Source organism: Beta vulgaris, chromosome 1, assembly GCF_026745355.1.
Source record: "Beta vulgaris subsp. vulgaris cultivar EL10 chromosome 1, EL10.2, whole genome shotgun sequence".
Classification (NCBI taxonomy): Eukaryota; Viridiplantae; Streptophyta; class Magnoliopsida; order Caryophyllales; family Amaranthaceae; genus Beta; species Beta vulgaris.
Window position 1 is genome coordinate 5787780 of NC_079202.1, and position 14294 is coordinate 5802073.

Here is a 14294-nt window from a genome sequence, read left to right on the forward strand (position 1 = left end):
TCTTACATCAGCAGAAAAAAGATTACAACTATTGCTAGAAAGAAAAAACAACCCAGCATCTCTCTTTCTCATAGAGAACTTAGACCAGTACAGCAACAAAACAAACAACCCATTAAACTTTTTCGACAGCACTTTGGACATCAGCCCCAACTCCCGAAGAACCAGCGACAAACTCCATATCTTTTGCGAGAACCTCCTTCACATGGTTTGGGCTTGTGATATACACCACCCTCTCCTCAATTTGCTCCGCCGCTACAGCTGCCGGGGTATGAGCCACCTTGTTAGCTTCACGCTTAGTGTGCATAAATTCCACTTTCCAATTCCTAGAAAGCAGGATACAGATGTCCATTACCACACCCCCAAAGGATGATGTTCCGCTTCCAGAGGCTTTGACAAGAGCTGCACAACCCCTAGCGCATCACATTCCACCTCCAACTGGTGATAATTACAGTCCCACGCAATTTGAAGCTCCTCTCTGATGGCCAGTAATTCCGCTGCCTCCAGCGACGCCGCCTCGATCTTTTTCGAGAATCCGAATTCCCATCTTCCTCTTGCGTCCCTAAAGACCCCTCCAATGCCAGTTTTGACGTTTTCCTCCTTCCACGCACCATCTGTATTCAATTTCAGGAAGCCATTTTTTGGAGGTTTCCACCTCATTCCGCCCCCAGCTCTGTTGATTTTCTCTTCATTAACCTGAAAAGCTTTTATGTTAGTGAAAAAATCGGCCATCACCCTGCTATAAAGAAATCTGGGATGATTAACCGCCCTCTCAAAAACTGCTTTATTCCTTGAGCACCAAAGATGCTAGAAGGCCGTATAGAATTTCACTTGCCAGAACTCATTTTGTGAACAATTAAAGTGGATCCAATCATCCCACCCAAGGCTAAAGAAAACAGAGACATTTTTTGGTTGGTGATAATGCAAAATTTTTCCCCAAACACCCTTAGCCACATGGCAATCACGGATCATGTGTAACAAACTTTCTGGATGTCTCTCACATTGAGGGCAAGTAGGGTCAAAGTTTGGGATTCGACTAGCCAAAAAGGAAGCCGAAGGGAGGATTTTATGACCAGCATTCCACAGAAGCAATCTATATTTGAAAGGCACTTTCATCTTCCAGAGCTTATTCCATAATCCCCCCTTCTCATCACTTGTTCCTAAACTGGTAGCCACATAGTACGCTGATTTGACATTGAACTTACCCTTCTTATCATAATGCCATATGAAATCATCATCAACCTCCGCAATGGTGGTCAAAGGAATTGCTTGAATTTGCTGCACCAGCTGCGGCCTAACATACCTCGAGATTTTATTCGTGGTCCACCTGCCCTCTCTTATAATGTCCCCCACCAACCAATGAGAGATAGACTCAGGAATCTCCGTTATCAACGACCCAATGAGGGGGCCCTCTCCTACCACCAATGATACCACAATGAAGTATCCTTCCCATTCCCAATACGCCTACGAAGACCCTTTTCCAAAATCTCTCTCCCTTGAACAATGTCTTTCCAAAGGGGGAGTGATGGGATTTAGCCGAAGCATTCATGAAAGACCGACCCTCCCAGTATCTCGCTTTAAGCATTCTCACCCACATCTTGTCTTCTTCTTTTATGATACGCCAACCCAGTTTAGCCATGAAGGCCAAATTCCAATTATGAAGTCTCCTAAAGCCAAGCCCACCCAAATTAAACGGTCTACAAATACTGTCTCAATCCAATCTGGCCAAATAGTGGGTTTGATCAACTTTATTCCAAAGGAACTTACGACAATCTTTCTCAGTATCCCTGCAAACTGACTTCGGTAGGATGGCAGTTTGCATACCATTCACCGGGAAAGAAGACACTACTGACTTGATAAGCGTACATCTACCCGCCATATTAAGGAATTTCGACTGCCAACCACCTATACACAACTTGACCTTCTCTAACAGACCAAAGTAATCCATTCTCTTTAATTTGTTAGGAAGGATACTACAACCCAAGTACTTACCGAAGCTAGTTGAACCTCTCATGCCTAAAGACTCCGCCAAAATTCGCCTTCTTTGGTGATGCATTTTTGGAGGAAAAATAAGCGAGGACTTAGAAAGGTTAACTCTCAGGCCCGACTCTTCCCCAAACCTATTAAGGACTCCCTGAATGACCTCACCATTCTCCTGAGAAGCCTGACCAAAGAGCAGCACATCATCCGCAAAAAAATATGGAATATATCGAAGTCTCTCCCCATTTTAATAGGTTTCCAACACCCGGAAACCACCTGTTCACCTATCAGAATGGACAGTCTTTCCATACACAACACAAAAATGTATGGTGACAAAGGATCTCCCTGACGAATACCTCTCGACGGCTTAAAGGAATCAGTAATCTCACCATTCCACAACACAGAAATAGAGGGGGAACAGATACAGTTCATAATGAGATCGATCAAAGACTGAGGAAAGTTGAAACCCTGTAAAGTGTCTTTAATAAAGCCCCACTCCAGGCTATCATAAGCTTTTGACAAGTCAATTTTTAAAGCCATGATATTCCTTTTAGGGGAGCTTTTCTTGAAGAAGAAGGCCATTTCTTTGGCAATTATGACATTTTCCTGAATGTTACGACCTGGAACAAAGCTGGTTTGGGTTGGGTGAATCAACTCACTAAGGACGTTTTTAATCCTATTCGCTATTACTTTAGTGAGTAATTTATAAGCTGTATTGCAAAGACCAATAGGGCGGAAGTCCGTACACCTCACCGGGAGGTCCGACTTGGGAATAAGCGCTAAATGAGTCACTAAGTCCAACAGGGATATTCCTTTCTTTGAAGGCTTTCTTGACAAGATTAAGGAGGCTTGGGCCCATCTGATTCCAGAAATTTTTATAAAACACAGCCTGGATCCCATCTGGGCCAGGGCACTTCATAGAGGCCATCTGGGTCAAAGCCTCCCTAACCTCCAGATCACTAACCTGGGCTTCCAGTCTTTCACTCCAATCATCAGACACAGCAGACACACTGCGGAATGTATTTATTCTGGCATGAGAGTCGTGAGAGGAAGAGAAAATACATTGGAAATAATCCGTCATTATTCCTTTCAAAACCGCATCATCTGACACCCAATTATCATCAGAGTCCTTAAGGCACACAATCTTTTTCCTACATTTTTTAATCTTTGCTAAAGTATGAAAGTACTTAGTATTCATGTCTCTTAGCTTAGCCCTATCCAGACCCGCTTTTTGAGCCCACACACACCTTTCCTGCTTCATCACGTTATTTAGTTCATGTAAAAGGTCCACCTCAAGCTTAGCCAGAAAAGTAGAATGACGCACAGAAAGAGATTTTTGGATACCACTAAGCCTAGCCAAGACTCTTTTTTTCTAGACTCCAAACTCCCAAAGACATGTCTATTCCACATTTTTACTTGTTACAGGAAAGTAGTCCTAGCCATATCAAAATCCCCAGAATACCTACCCCAGGAATTATCGACAACTTTAACAAAGTCCTCATGCAAAATCCACGCCTCTTTACATCTAAAAGGAAAGGATTTTGAGATTATCATCGAAAAGAATGAGAAGAGGGCAATGATCAAAGTATGTTCTAGGAAGGTGGATTACCTTAGAATCTGGAAAAATCTCCAGCCATTCGGCGTTAGCTAGTGCACGATCCAGCCTTTCCTTAATAAGAGCGCTTCCATCTCTCCCGTTCGTCCAAGTAAACTGAGGACCTTGAAAACCCAAGTCAATGAGAGCATTCGCCGCAATCCAGTCCTTACATCTCTTCCCTTGCTCCCTCCCCACCTGTCTCCCACCCATTTTCTCCGTACTACTGAGCACCTCATTGAGGTCCCCAGCCACAAGCCAGGGAGTCCCAGTAGGAGGCAAGTCCTCCGTGAGATCAATCCAGTACTGATTACGATCAACCGCTACACTTGGAGCATGCATGCCCGTAAGTAGCACCTCCGGCAGGTTGGGCTTCATTTTGAAGAGCGCATGAAAGTGATTTGGTTTAGAATCAGCATAATTCATCAATGTTATTTCAGCCTTCCACATTAGCCAGATTCCACCTCTCTTCCCAAACGAGGGGATAATTCTAAAATTGCTATATTCTAGTCTCTTGGTAGCTTGGTCCGCACGTAAGCTGGAACATTTTGTCTCCAAAATGATCATAATATCAGGGTGATGCATTTTCACTAGGTCTAAAGCATGCAAAGGAAAGCCTTACTATTTGCTCCCCTGACATTCCAAATAACCGCCTTCATTCTAACCGGATTTGTTGTTGATGGTGGTTGTTCCATCAACTCTAGCACCATTTTCTCCAGCTTCGATCGTTTCTTCGGTGGTAGACCCCCTTGTATTTCTTTTTCCTTTGCCTTCATTTCCTTCGTCGGGACCATCAACACCCAAATCTCCGGCGGAGTGCCCGGTGCCCTGTAATACTCCACTTCTATCTGGAGGTTTTCCGTCTTTTCCTCTATAATGAACACTGCTGCTAGGTTTCGAGGTTTTGAAACCTCCACTTCTAGGTTTTCGGATTTTAAGAAGAATATCGGAGGGTTTTTTAGAGGGGCTTGCAGTCTTTGTTCCGGTCCGAAGTCGTAAATCCATGGTTCGGATTTTCTGTGATGTTGAAACATCATGAGATGGGTTATGTGGAAATGCAGTTCGAAGGCTTGTTCCATGGTCATCGGTTTTGCCATGGCCTTCCACAGCAGAGGTGTAGGGAAAGTGGGGAAGAGGTTGAGAGTTATTTGGTTGGGAGCTGGAAGAAGAGGGGGGGAAGGGTTCATGGGAAACTTTTTCAGGGATTGAGTTGTAGGCTGAGATGTTGGAGATGGGATTGGAGGTCTTACCATTTTGAGGAGCTTCCTGCTGAATATTTTCTGTAGAAGGAGTTTGATCATTCTCTTGAGAAATAGGAGTATTAATAGTCGAAGGGATATGAAGAGACACTAAATTGCCATGCAGATGCCGCTCCTCGTACGACGAAAACTCACTTTCTTTTTGCCCTATCACCAGCGCCGTTTTTTCACATTCTCCAACTCCCACTGTTGCTTTTTTCCCATTTTTAATATCCACCCTCTTTCTTGCAGATAGGTTATCATTACCCCGTTCACTTTTGTCTCTTTCTTCTCTCTCCTCTTCATTACCTTCCAAAACATCCCATTTAGTATTTTTATTTCCTTCTAAACTTCTCCTCTGGGTCCCACCCCTATACTCCTTAGTATTCTTTCCTCTTGTTTTATTCCCTCCCTCCAGATTTTTTCTCTGACCTTCCTGATTTCCTTCCTTGGATTTATATCCCTTCTTCCCGGAGTTTGTGACCATTATCCATGGCCCATAATTACCATTATTATCATCATTTCTGGTTCAATTTTTTTCCTGCATTTTGATTTCCATATAGTCAGGTATACTTTGCCCCAATATTTTATGAGTTTCCCCATTAGCTTCCTCCTTCTCCTTTCCGGGCTCCACTAATGGCGTTTCAATCACCACCTCACCATCTCTGTTGACCTTATGGACATTCTTCTCAGCCTCCCTATGAAGATCTTGAGCAACCGTCACCGATCTTTAATCTTTCCGTAATGCGTCGAACATTGATCCTTCCTGTGGCCAATTAGACCACAGTTAAAACACACCATATTGAGGTTCTCATACTCCACTGCTTGCCATTCTTTTGCCACCCAGACCTTTGTCACAAGGGCTTTTGATAATTCCAGTTCAATACAAACTCTCGCATATCTACCCCTTGCCACTGTATCCGTTGCATAATCCACCTTTATGGGTTTTCCAACTTTCTCCGCTATAGCAAACAGGGCATCCTTTTCGTAATAATCTAGAGGGAGTTCAGGTAATCTGATCCAAACCATAATTTTGTCAAAAGTTGATGATGAAGGACGAAAATCCGGTTTCCATTTGGTCAGCATCAGATATTGATTCAAAATGAACCATGGACCTCCATACAACGCCCTTTCCATATCATCCCCATTGTGGAACTTAAGAAGGAAAATGTCTTGACCAAGGTCAATCACTTCAAGTCTGTCTTTTGTCTTCCACATCCTGTTGACCCTATCTACCAAGAAATTCCGGTTGATAGACATCCCTAGCACTTTTGCCATCAACGTATTTCTCCATGGCTCTCTTAGTCTTTGGAGCTTTTCTTTCGAGAAGCTAACATCCAAACTAGAGTCAGGTATCTCCAACTCCTCCTCATCCCATTCCATGGTTGCTTGGACCAATGCTTCGCTTGCTGGAACCATTGCGTTGAACCTGCCACCACATCTCTAAAGGAACTGACCTTCACCGGTTGATGTGGCACCCAAGTGAAACGTACCTCTTGTCTTTGCAACGGATTGTCGTCTTCTGATCTTCGTTCCTTCTCCGTCTCCCTTCTTCCATTAAGACTAACTCATCCTCACCCTGGGTAGACTTCGGTCTTTCTTTATGTTTGACACTGGCTCTCATTAGATGGCCCTCTTCATTATCTGTTTCTATTTCCATTTCCATAGCACCACCTGAAGAACAGGTTCCCAGCGCCTCTGCACCACAGGTACAAAGGAGTCTCTGATGACCCGGACTCAAGCGATGAGGCTAGAGATTGATAGTATTTAGCGAGAGAGAGAATTCTAGAGAGAGAGAATTCTAGAGAGAAAGTCCCAACCGCATAGGCAGTTAGTTGTTGAAATTGTACTACAGGCTTTAAAGTTAGTATCTAGTAAAGATAAAGTCAAACCCACGATGACCTACATGATTCGATACTGTTCCAATCTGTGAAAGGGGGTCCCTTGAACAAGTCTAATGTTGAAGTCCAACACTGGACCACCTAGCCAAGGAGCACCCTCTTTCCAGCTCCTACATGTATTCTCCTAGACGCCCACACACGAGCATATCTTACATTAAACCCCCTACATTCCTGGATCCTCAATACACACAACAAGAGCTAGCAGAAGATTATTCATACCATCGTCGCATCACGTGGTTCACTACAGTATTAGGGGAACTTTTTTTTGTAGGAGGCACGTATCGCAAGTCACAAATAGGCAACAACAATTACATACAATCAGCAGCCACAAATTACAAAAACAAAAGAAAGGGGGAATTTATACATAGTGAAATTAGAATTTTGTTCTTGCCTATAGAAAAAAAAGGAAATCGAAGTGCTGTGAACATTGACATAACTACGCGCTATAATATGATTTCTTTCTTTATCCCGTGTTTTTTTCTAGGGGTGAGGTAAATGTGCTAACAAAATGATATAGCAAAGGATTTACAAGTGTGAGAACATGACTCTCAATATGTGGAAAAATGCAGTGCAAAAATCTCTCTAGATATGATGTCAAAGTAGCCTCGTGAATCTTGTTAGGCCAGAAGGGGCTGTGCTAAAGGCGTTAAAGGAGTTTCAAGGTTCATACTGTATGTTACTGCTACACCAATGAGAGCGCTAATTGCTGGAACAAAACCCAGAGCATATCTTGTGATTGAGAAACTCAGTGTAGACGAATGAAGCACAGTGGTATTTGAAGAGACATCTGCAAACAATGCACGTTACTTAAGTGTAGAATACAATAAATGTGTTGTGTAAAAATCAAGTGTCCATGGATAGAGAGAATATCATGAACAATATATTAATGGTCATGAACATAATATACAATAGCCATAAGAATATTAACTAGATGCATCAAAGGGAAGCAGGATGAAATAGAAATAAAAGTTACTTACTACTTTGAAATGATTCCAGAAAGTACAACACAACCCCACATGCCATTTTATCCATAAAGCTCAGTGATCCATAGACGAAAGCACATCCATTCAAGTCTTGCCCAACAAGGGCACTCTGCATGCCTACTCCAGTGACCTGTGGCGAAAGTCCAAAGTAAAGATAAGGTGGACTTATTTTTCGAGTTAAACTATTTCGAGAATTTACTCTGCAGAACATATTGAGAGAAATAGTTCTGTAATTTCAATATATAGTGGGTTCCATCATCCTCTTCTCACTAGTTCTATAGCAAATATGTTCTCTAATAACCTTTTTCTTATCTTCTAATTCCTTTCTCTTCTTTTCTTTTCTTTACTTTTATTAGAATGAGTTGTGAGATGGGAGAACATTTTGAGATTGAGTAGCCACCCTGAACTTGAATTTAAGGTAATGCCGTAATGCAAATCGCATAAGGAAAACCACTTGAGATTTATAAAATATATAGCAGGAAAAGAAATCTCAAGAGGACTTGGATGATCTCTATCCTCTCAAGTTTCAGACTATGCTTCCCAATTTTTCGTTATGAAGTCATTCTGAATCAGACAATCTTCCAAAAATTGCAAAATGCTAAGTTTAGTATACCTAATTCGCTGAAACCCCTGCAAATTGCAATCTGGAAAGGCAAATTGGTGGATGAATGTGGAAAATTTTGGGCCAATTTAACAAAACTAAATAGAAAATTGTGTTCCTCTATACCCACTTTTGAACCATGAATGAGGTTAAGTTAAAGAATATAATTCCTATTTCCTAACAACCTCTATGAATCTGTAAAACCAAACATTTAAAAACAAAAAGAGAAAAAAGGTTTCAACATACCATCATTAGGGCATTTGCAATGCCAATAACAATAGAGATGATATACATATATCCACTCATGGCTTGAGGCAAAAAAAGAACTGCAGCACCGCAAAATATCCAAAGAACACCTCCAATAGAGTAGAATAATTTCAGGCGGTGGCCAGGCCATGGCATCTCCTACAAACAAGTCCATATTATTTTCACGTAACATAGTAACAACATGGTTTTGAAATTAGAACATGAGCTACTGATGGCACCTGTAGAATAAGGGATATAATGAAGCTGCAAATGTATATGATAGCAGGCACCTACACTCACAATTTGACAAATCTATTATGAGATTATATAGCAGAAACGCGTAAAAACAAAAATGGGAATAGCTGTATATTACCAGAGCTTTTGAAGATTGAGCCATTTGTAGATCATTGATGACGTAAAAGGCAAGAAATGACTGAGAGCAAATAATAACCAATAAGTAAGAAACATATAGCAAAATTAACTACTAGCTAAAACTAAATTTGAAAAAGAACCCCTCCCCCCCTCTCAAATTTATGAAGCAAAACTAGAGTATCTGTAATAAGACACAAAATGGAGATGTCTACTCACCTGTGAGACATTAGTCACTAGTCTAGTCAGTACATATACAAGAGCGACCTGGTAGTAGAGGACTTTATGGAACCAGTAGGTCCATTCAATTCTAGCATAAACTTTTCCCGGAAAGCAATCTTTCAATCTACAAAAAAAAGTATAAGGGAAAACAGGGGGAAGCCTTTGATCAAAAAGGGTAAACATCAAGATATCCTGCTATTATCTATATTGTGACGAAGCCAAAATTCTAGCAAGTTGAAAGCATTATTCTTCATGCACGACTTTTCCAAACAGGGTTCACAGTATGTGATATTTTATATTAAGTTAGTAACAGCTTGCAGCTTTGACTTTATTGAGACTAAGGGTTTCGAAATGGATAAAAGCAACATGCCATAAAGTATATTATTTCAGACACAGGAAGAAGAACGCAGGAATAGATACACACCTGGGCTCTTTAGTTCCAATAAGAAAGATGCAAACAAAGCAGCATCCGATAAAAATTGATGAATAAGCAATCCAACGATACTGCATAAGTCAAAACATAAGCACTAAATTCCACAAAGATGCATTGATTAAAAGAAGAATAATCCTTGCATGGGCATACCTGGTATTCTATATCAGCATGAGTCCTTGATTTACTAAGACCAAAGACAGCAAAAGCCACGGCATACAAGCTCAGGTTTGCAACCTGCAAACAAAATTTTGGACACAAAGAAATAAGTGGGATGAAGTAGGCTGCGTTCAATAATATCAAGAAACCATAACACAAATCTACATGAAAAGTACTAAGAGCTTCACCATAGTAAATGCATTCCGGCAGCTGGCTAGCACAACTCTGCTCGTCGGATTCAGTGTCATACAGTTGACCATAGACCTTTTATCAAGAAAATAAACATTAACTATGTTGGAAAACCCCACACAATTCTACCATATACACGAAAAAGAAGCATTACATAATACTAGCAAGTTTGCAGATGATCCAAAGAGTGAATAAATTTACATGTGTGACACTTGAGTGGCAGCCCAGCCAATATTGAAAATAGCCGCAAAAATGCTGTATCCAATTGTCTGTAGAGTCGATGAATCTGTTCCCATTATTTTGCATGGTATACAACCACCAAACACTGAAGAAAATGAAACAGCAACTAGCAGGGATCCAGCACCATGCCATACTTTGAAGCGTCCAAACCGGTCTATCTAGCACACAGTGAAATTAACAACAACAAAAAAAGGTTCACTTGTGGCACAGAGGAACAAGTAATACTATTAAAAGCTATCTTCAAGGCACATCAAGCAGCAAAGACAAGAATCAACTGAAGTCATTACAGCACCTTCCTGATTCAGTCACTCAACAAAAGTTGGTATAGGTGCATCATCATCAATGATAAATTTGTCACAAGATATGAATAATGACTAAGATATGAATAAAACTGAGATATGAACATCATTTATAAAAGCTGCAAAATTTCTTCTCTGTATCAGGGACAGAAAAAGACCTATTAAAATTTCATAGCAATTCCACTTAACATTACATCAATTTCACCAAAGGCCAAAAACAAAAACTTCATAGCAATTCTACTGAACAAGGCATATATAGGATGACTGATGTAACTTAAAAACCAGAAAACAAGTTACCAGCTCGCCAGAAAAGGCAGTCATAAAACCATCTGCGACCTGTCCACTAAGCATCACAATTGCAGCATCCCTATCAATATGGGACATTAAGCAAGTCAAAGACTGAAAGACAGTACACTACACAATATCAGACGGGTGCATATGCTGAAAATAAGGAAATATAAAAATCAAGTAATCAACCAGCCTTTGAGTTTTACACAATCAAAGTGACATCTTCATATTAAGCGAAGGGTACGAAATAAATCCGATTGATTTTTCGATCAAAAGTACTATGTAAAATCCTCGGTATCCTTATACTGGACACAAAGCCTTAACTTGTTGCCATGTTCTTTTGGGCCATATTGAACTGAACCCAAGTGAAACTGCGAGGGAAAGTAGCTGAACAGAACTAAATTGACCTAAACTCAATTCAACTCAAATTGTGCCCAAAAGAACATAGCCTAAGTTGCAGCATTGTCCAAATTGGAAATAATTCTAAAATCTAAGCAACTCCTTAGTTGGGGAGCTATTAGCATGCTTTATCTCAGAATTTCAGAACATATGAAAGATATAGTATATATTAACTAGCATCAAAGATGAAGTCGATTGGAGATTTCCCAATTTCAACAAACTTGGATAAGCCATCATAGAGCAGCTTATAAGTTACAATCACTCAACTAAATTAAATGTTATGTTATGTTATATTATGTAACTGTAAGTGTCCTCCACACTTATCTTCTTTCGCCGGGCAGTTTCCTTAACAGGCAAGGCTCTAATAAAAAAGTTCTCTATCTACTCACATGCATATGGAAACCTACATTAGACCCCTTCCGCCGGTCCTAAAGCCTATCCAAAATAACTAAATTAGCCATATTTCAGAAGAGCACATCAGTCAGATAATAAAGAGCTAAGACTAAATCATATTTTCTGCAGCATAAGTAACTTACCAACTAAATAGGTGAAATATGAATACAACCATACTAGTGCAAATATATAGCTTTCTCAAGCATTCTTGATTCTTCCACAACGACATCGGCTTTAAATTATGTAAATTAAATTTGTATGGACATGTGTTCTTTGAACCTTAACATGTAATCCATTTTAAGAGGTAGAAAAGTAAACTTAAGATACAATAGCTATATAAAAAAGGTACTAGCAAGCGCATACCCTGGGGAAAGTCCAATATCTGTGAGGAACACCAACAAGTAAGTAAACCAACAGGCTGATGTAATGTCATTGAGCATGTGACCTACACCATAGACGAAAACAGGCCATCGTCCAATCGGTCTGTTAAATGATTCTTCATCCTCCACAACATTGGTCATAATTTTGTGAGAGATAACTCAAGCTAGGACTCAATGCCTGTCAAAATATATATTTCAGTCCAGTCAAAAAACTAAAGCAAGCACATGAAGTTAGGATTATCAATTAGATTGAGCACACCCTTAATAACAACATATTCTAATGATTCTTCAGAGCGCTATGAATGCAATTCTAACAATTAGGTGCAATACAATTTCAGCAACAACGGGTTCCATTGATTATTCATTGCATTATTAAACATATTAAACATATATAATTCTCTTGCAGTCTTGCTAGTATTGTTCGAGGAAAACTCAAAAAAAAACCTTCAAGCTCACATAAAAGACCAAAATTTTCAAAATTTGCAGACAATAGCAATGAAAAGAGTAAAGAAATACATTTTATTCATTGCATCATAATTGAAGCTGTCTTGGGAATTCAGGGATCCTTTATTTCTGCTTATAGTTACTAAAAAAATTGTGTGTGTATGTGTGTTTTCTTGAAATATTCTGAAAACTCAACTAATAAGAAATTAAGCCATGTTCACAAACTATTTGAAATAACAAAAAGGAAAGAAAAATTAGGAACTACTAATCAGTTAACTGTTCACATCATATCATCCCTCCCCTGTCCACCAGAAAAAGTTCAAAATTTCCGTACTTTTCCACGAATTTGCTCGACAAAGCATGAGTACTTAGTTATATGACATTTATAATCACATACATACATACATAATCAAAAGCAATACAAACTTAAAAAGTACAATTAAAGGTCCTGTAACCATCAAATTATATCCAAAAATATTAAAAATTAAAGCTTGCCCTCTTCATATTCTACAACGAATTGCTGAATTAAGTTGTCAAATGGAGCAGTAAAAAAAACCCAATAATGTATTGATGAAAGATTACATAAAAAGTTAGAGAAAGATGAACGAGAGAAGATAAAAGAATCATACTTGAAACAATGGTCGGAAAAACTGAATCTTTATAATCTGGGTAGTTGTAATTCTTGAAGTATATGGAATCCTAAGGTTCAATTAATTCAAAACCCAGAAAAAATCTGGAATAAAAAGCGACGAAATTGATAGGGAGAAAGCGTAACGTGAGGTAGTAGAGCAAGCAAGCGAGAAAGAGAAAGTGGGTTGAAGAGGAGAGAGAAAGATGACGACTGAAATTGACATTTTTTTATTGAAAAAGAAGAAGATTCCGAGGTAAAAAAACAAAGATAGAAAGTGAGCTTCGACTTTCAAGGCATGGGAGTTATCAGTTATCAGTTATGTGATGGAGCAGAAGCCAGAAGGCAGAGGAGAGAGAATGTGAGATTGCGACAAATGGTGTATGGTCCTTTGAAACTTGTGGAGTGCGAAATTGTAAAATCATATTTTCTAAATGGAGTAGTTTATGTGGAAACAGAAGATTCAAAAAAAGGAAATATTGAGGAAAGACTCAGATGATGTGCAAAATTTTGACTACTCTTATTTGCAAGGAGGTCATGGAGGCGTGGAGCTCTTATGACAATGTGGTACAAAAATGAATATAGTAATAAAATAGATGTTATATTTTTTAAATAAAGTCGTAACAAAATAAATGTTATATAAGAATTAAGAATTTCTAGTCAAAAAAAAAAAGAATTAAGAATTTTTTTATATCTCTATCCTATTACATGGGTAGGGATGGCAGTGGGGCGGGTCAAGTAGGAGACACGCCCCATCCCGCCCAATTGGGGCGGAGATGGGTCTAGGTTTGGCGGGGATGGGGATTAAAATTGTACCCGCAATGGGTGGTGGAGCGGGTGTGGATTTAATAAAACATTTGCCTTTGTTAATGTATTTTAACTTTTCTTTTACTATATTATATTGTGATTTTATGAAGTAGACAATTATAATGGGCTTATGGCAGATTTTTTGGTGGATTTTTTGCAGGGATGACGCGGGTGCGGGGGTGGGTCTAGAATTTTCCCCCGCAATGGGTGGTGGGGCGGGGATGGGGATGGAAATTTTCCTCGCAATGGGTAGTGGGGCGGGGATGGGGATGAGAATTTAATGCGGGTGCGGGTGTGGGGGTACCATCCTCCGCACCCGCCCCGCCCAGCCCAATTGCCATCCCTACACATGGGTCCCCTTATTTTCCTTCTCTCCTCTTCGAAAAATTGCGGAAAAATGTAATTTTGAAAGTGTAACATTTATTTTGTTAGGGATGAAATAACTTACAAGGTAGTAATTTCACGTGTTGGAGAGTAAGTTGGTACAAACTTGAATCTAATTGATAT

The 14294-nt window shown here is 39.7% G+C and overlaps 3 protein-coding genes across 5 annotated transcripts; all 3 read right to left on the reverse strand.

Moving 5' to 3' along the window:
- Nucleotides 1-2680: 2680 nt before the first annotated feature.
- Nucleotides 2681-4156, reverse strand: LOC125494424 (uncharacterized). Its single transcript, XM_057390840.1, has 2 exons — nt 3587-4156; nt 2681-3349 (listed from the first exon to the last, which is right to left on the reverse strand). The coding sequence occupies exons 1-2, from the start codon at nt 4154-4156 to the stop codon at nt 2681-2683; spliced, it is 1239 nt and encodes a 412-aa protein (XP_057246823.1).
- Nucleotides 4157-5529: 1373 nt separating this feature from the next.
- LOC130589555 (uncharacterized) lies at nt 5530-6228 on the reverse strand. The gene has a single exon (XM_057390844.1). The coding sequence runs from the start codon at nt 6226-6228 to the stop codon at nt 5530-5532; it is 699 nt and encodes a 232-aa protein (XP_057246827.1).
- Nucleotides 6229-7242: 1014 nt separating this feature from the next.
- On the reverse strand, nt 7243-13569 carry LOC125491538 (uncharacterized). Of its 3 annotated transcripts, XM_048647096.2 has the most exons (13): nt 12982-13569; nt 11892-12086; nt 10746-10815; nt 10111-10307; nt 9909-9984; nt 9715-9798; nt 9556-9635; nt 9129-9255; nt 8914-8973; nt 8780-8830; nt 8541-8699; nt 7688-7823; nt 7243-7497 (listed from the first exon to the last, which is right to left on the reverse strand). In XM_048647096.2, exons 2-13 carry the CDS (start codon nt 12047-12049, stop codon nt 7328-7330), a joined length of 1368 nt encoding a protein of 455 aa, XP_048503053.1. In that variant the 5' UTR covers nt 12050-12086; nt 12982-13569; the 3' UTR covers nt 7243-7327. The 3 variants fall into 3 exon arrangements, with proteins under 3 accessions (XP_048503053.1, XP_048503055.1, XP_048503059.1); XM_048647098.2 differs by lacking the exon at nt 12982-13569 and having other exon boundaries at nt 11892-12959; XM_048647102.2 differs by lacking the exon at nt 12982-13569 and having other exon boundaries at nt 7244-7497; nt 10111-10303; nt 11892-11964.
- Nucleotides 13570-14294: the final 725 nt, after the last annotated feature.

What these genes read in the sequence shown, in the direction of transcription:
- LOC125494424 (XM_057390840.1), bottom strand. Translation starts at nt 4,156, where the DNA reads ATGCATCACCCTGATATTATGATCATTTTGGAGACAAAATGTTCCAGC. An exon ending in AGATTTTTCCAGATTCTAAG is followed by an intron (nt 3,350 to 3,586) that starts GTAATCCACCTT and finishes TTTGGAGTCTAG; the next exon opens with AAAAAAAGAGTCTTGGCTAG.
- LOC130589555 (XM_057390844.1), bottom strand. Translation starts at nt 6,228, where the DNA reads ATGGTTCCAGCAAGCGAAGCATTGGTCCAAGCAACCATGGAATGGGAT.
- LOC125491538 (XM_048647096.2), bottom strand. Translation starts at nt 12,049, where the DNA reads ATGACCAATGTTGTGGAGGATGAAGAATCATTTAACAGACCGATTGGA. An exon ending in GATATTGGACTTTCCCCAGG is followed by an intron (nt 10,816 to 11,891) that starts GTATGCGCTTGC and finishes CCATATTGATAG; the next exon opens with GGATGCTGCAATTGTGATGC. An exon ending in ATGCTGATATAGAATACCAG is followed by an intron (nt 9,636 to 9,714) that starts GTATGCCCATGC and finishes TGACTTATGCAG; the next exon opens with TATCGTTGGATTGCTTATTC.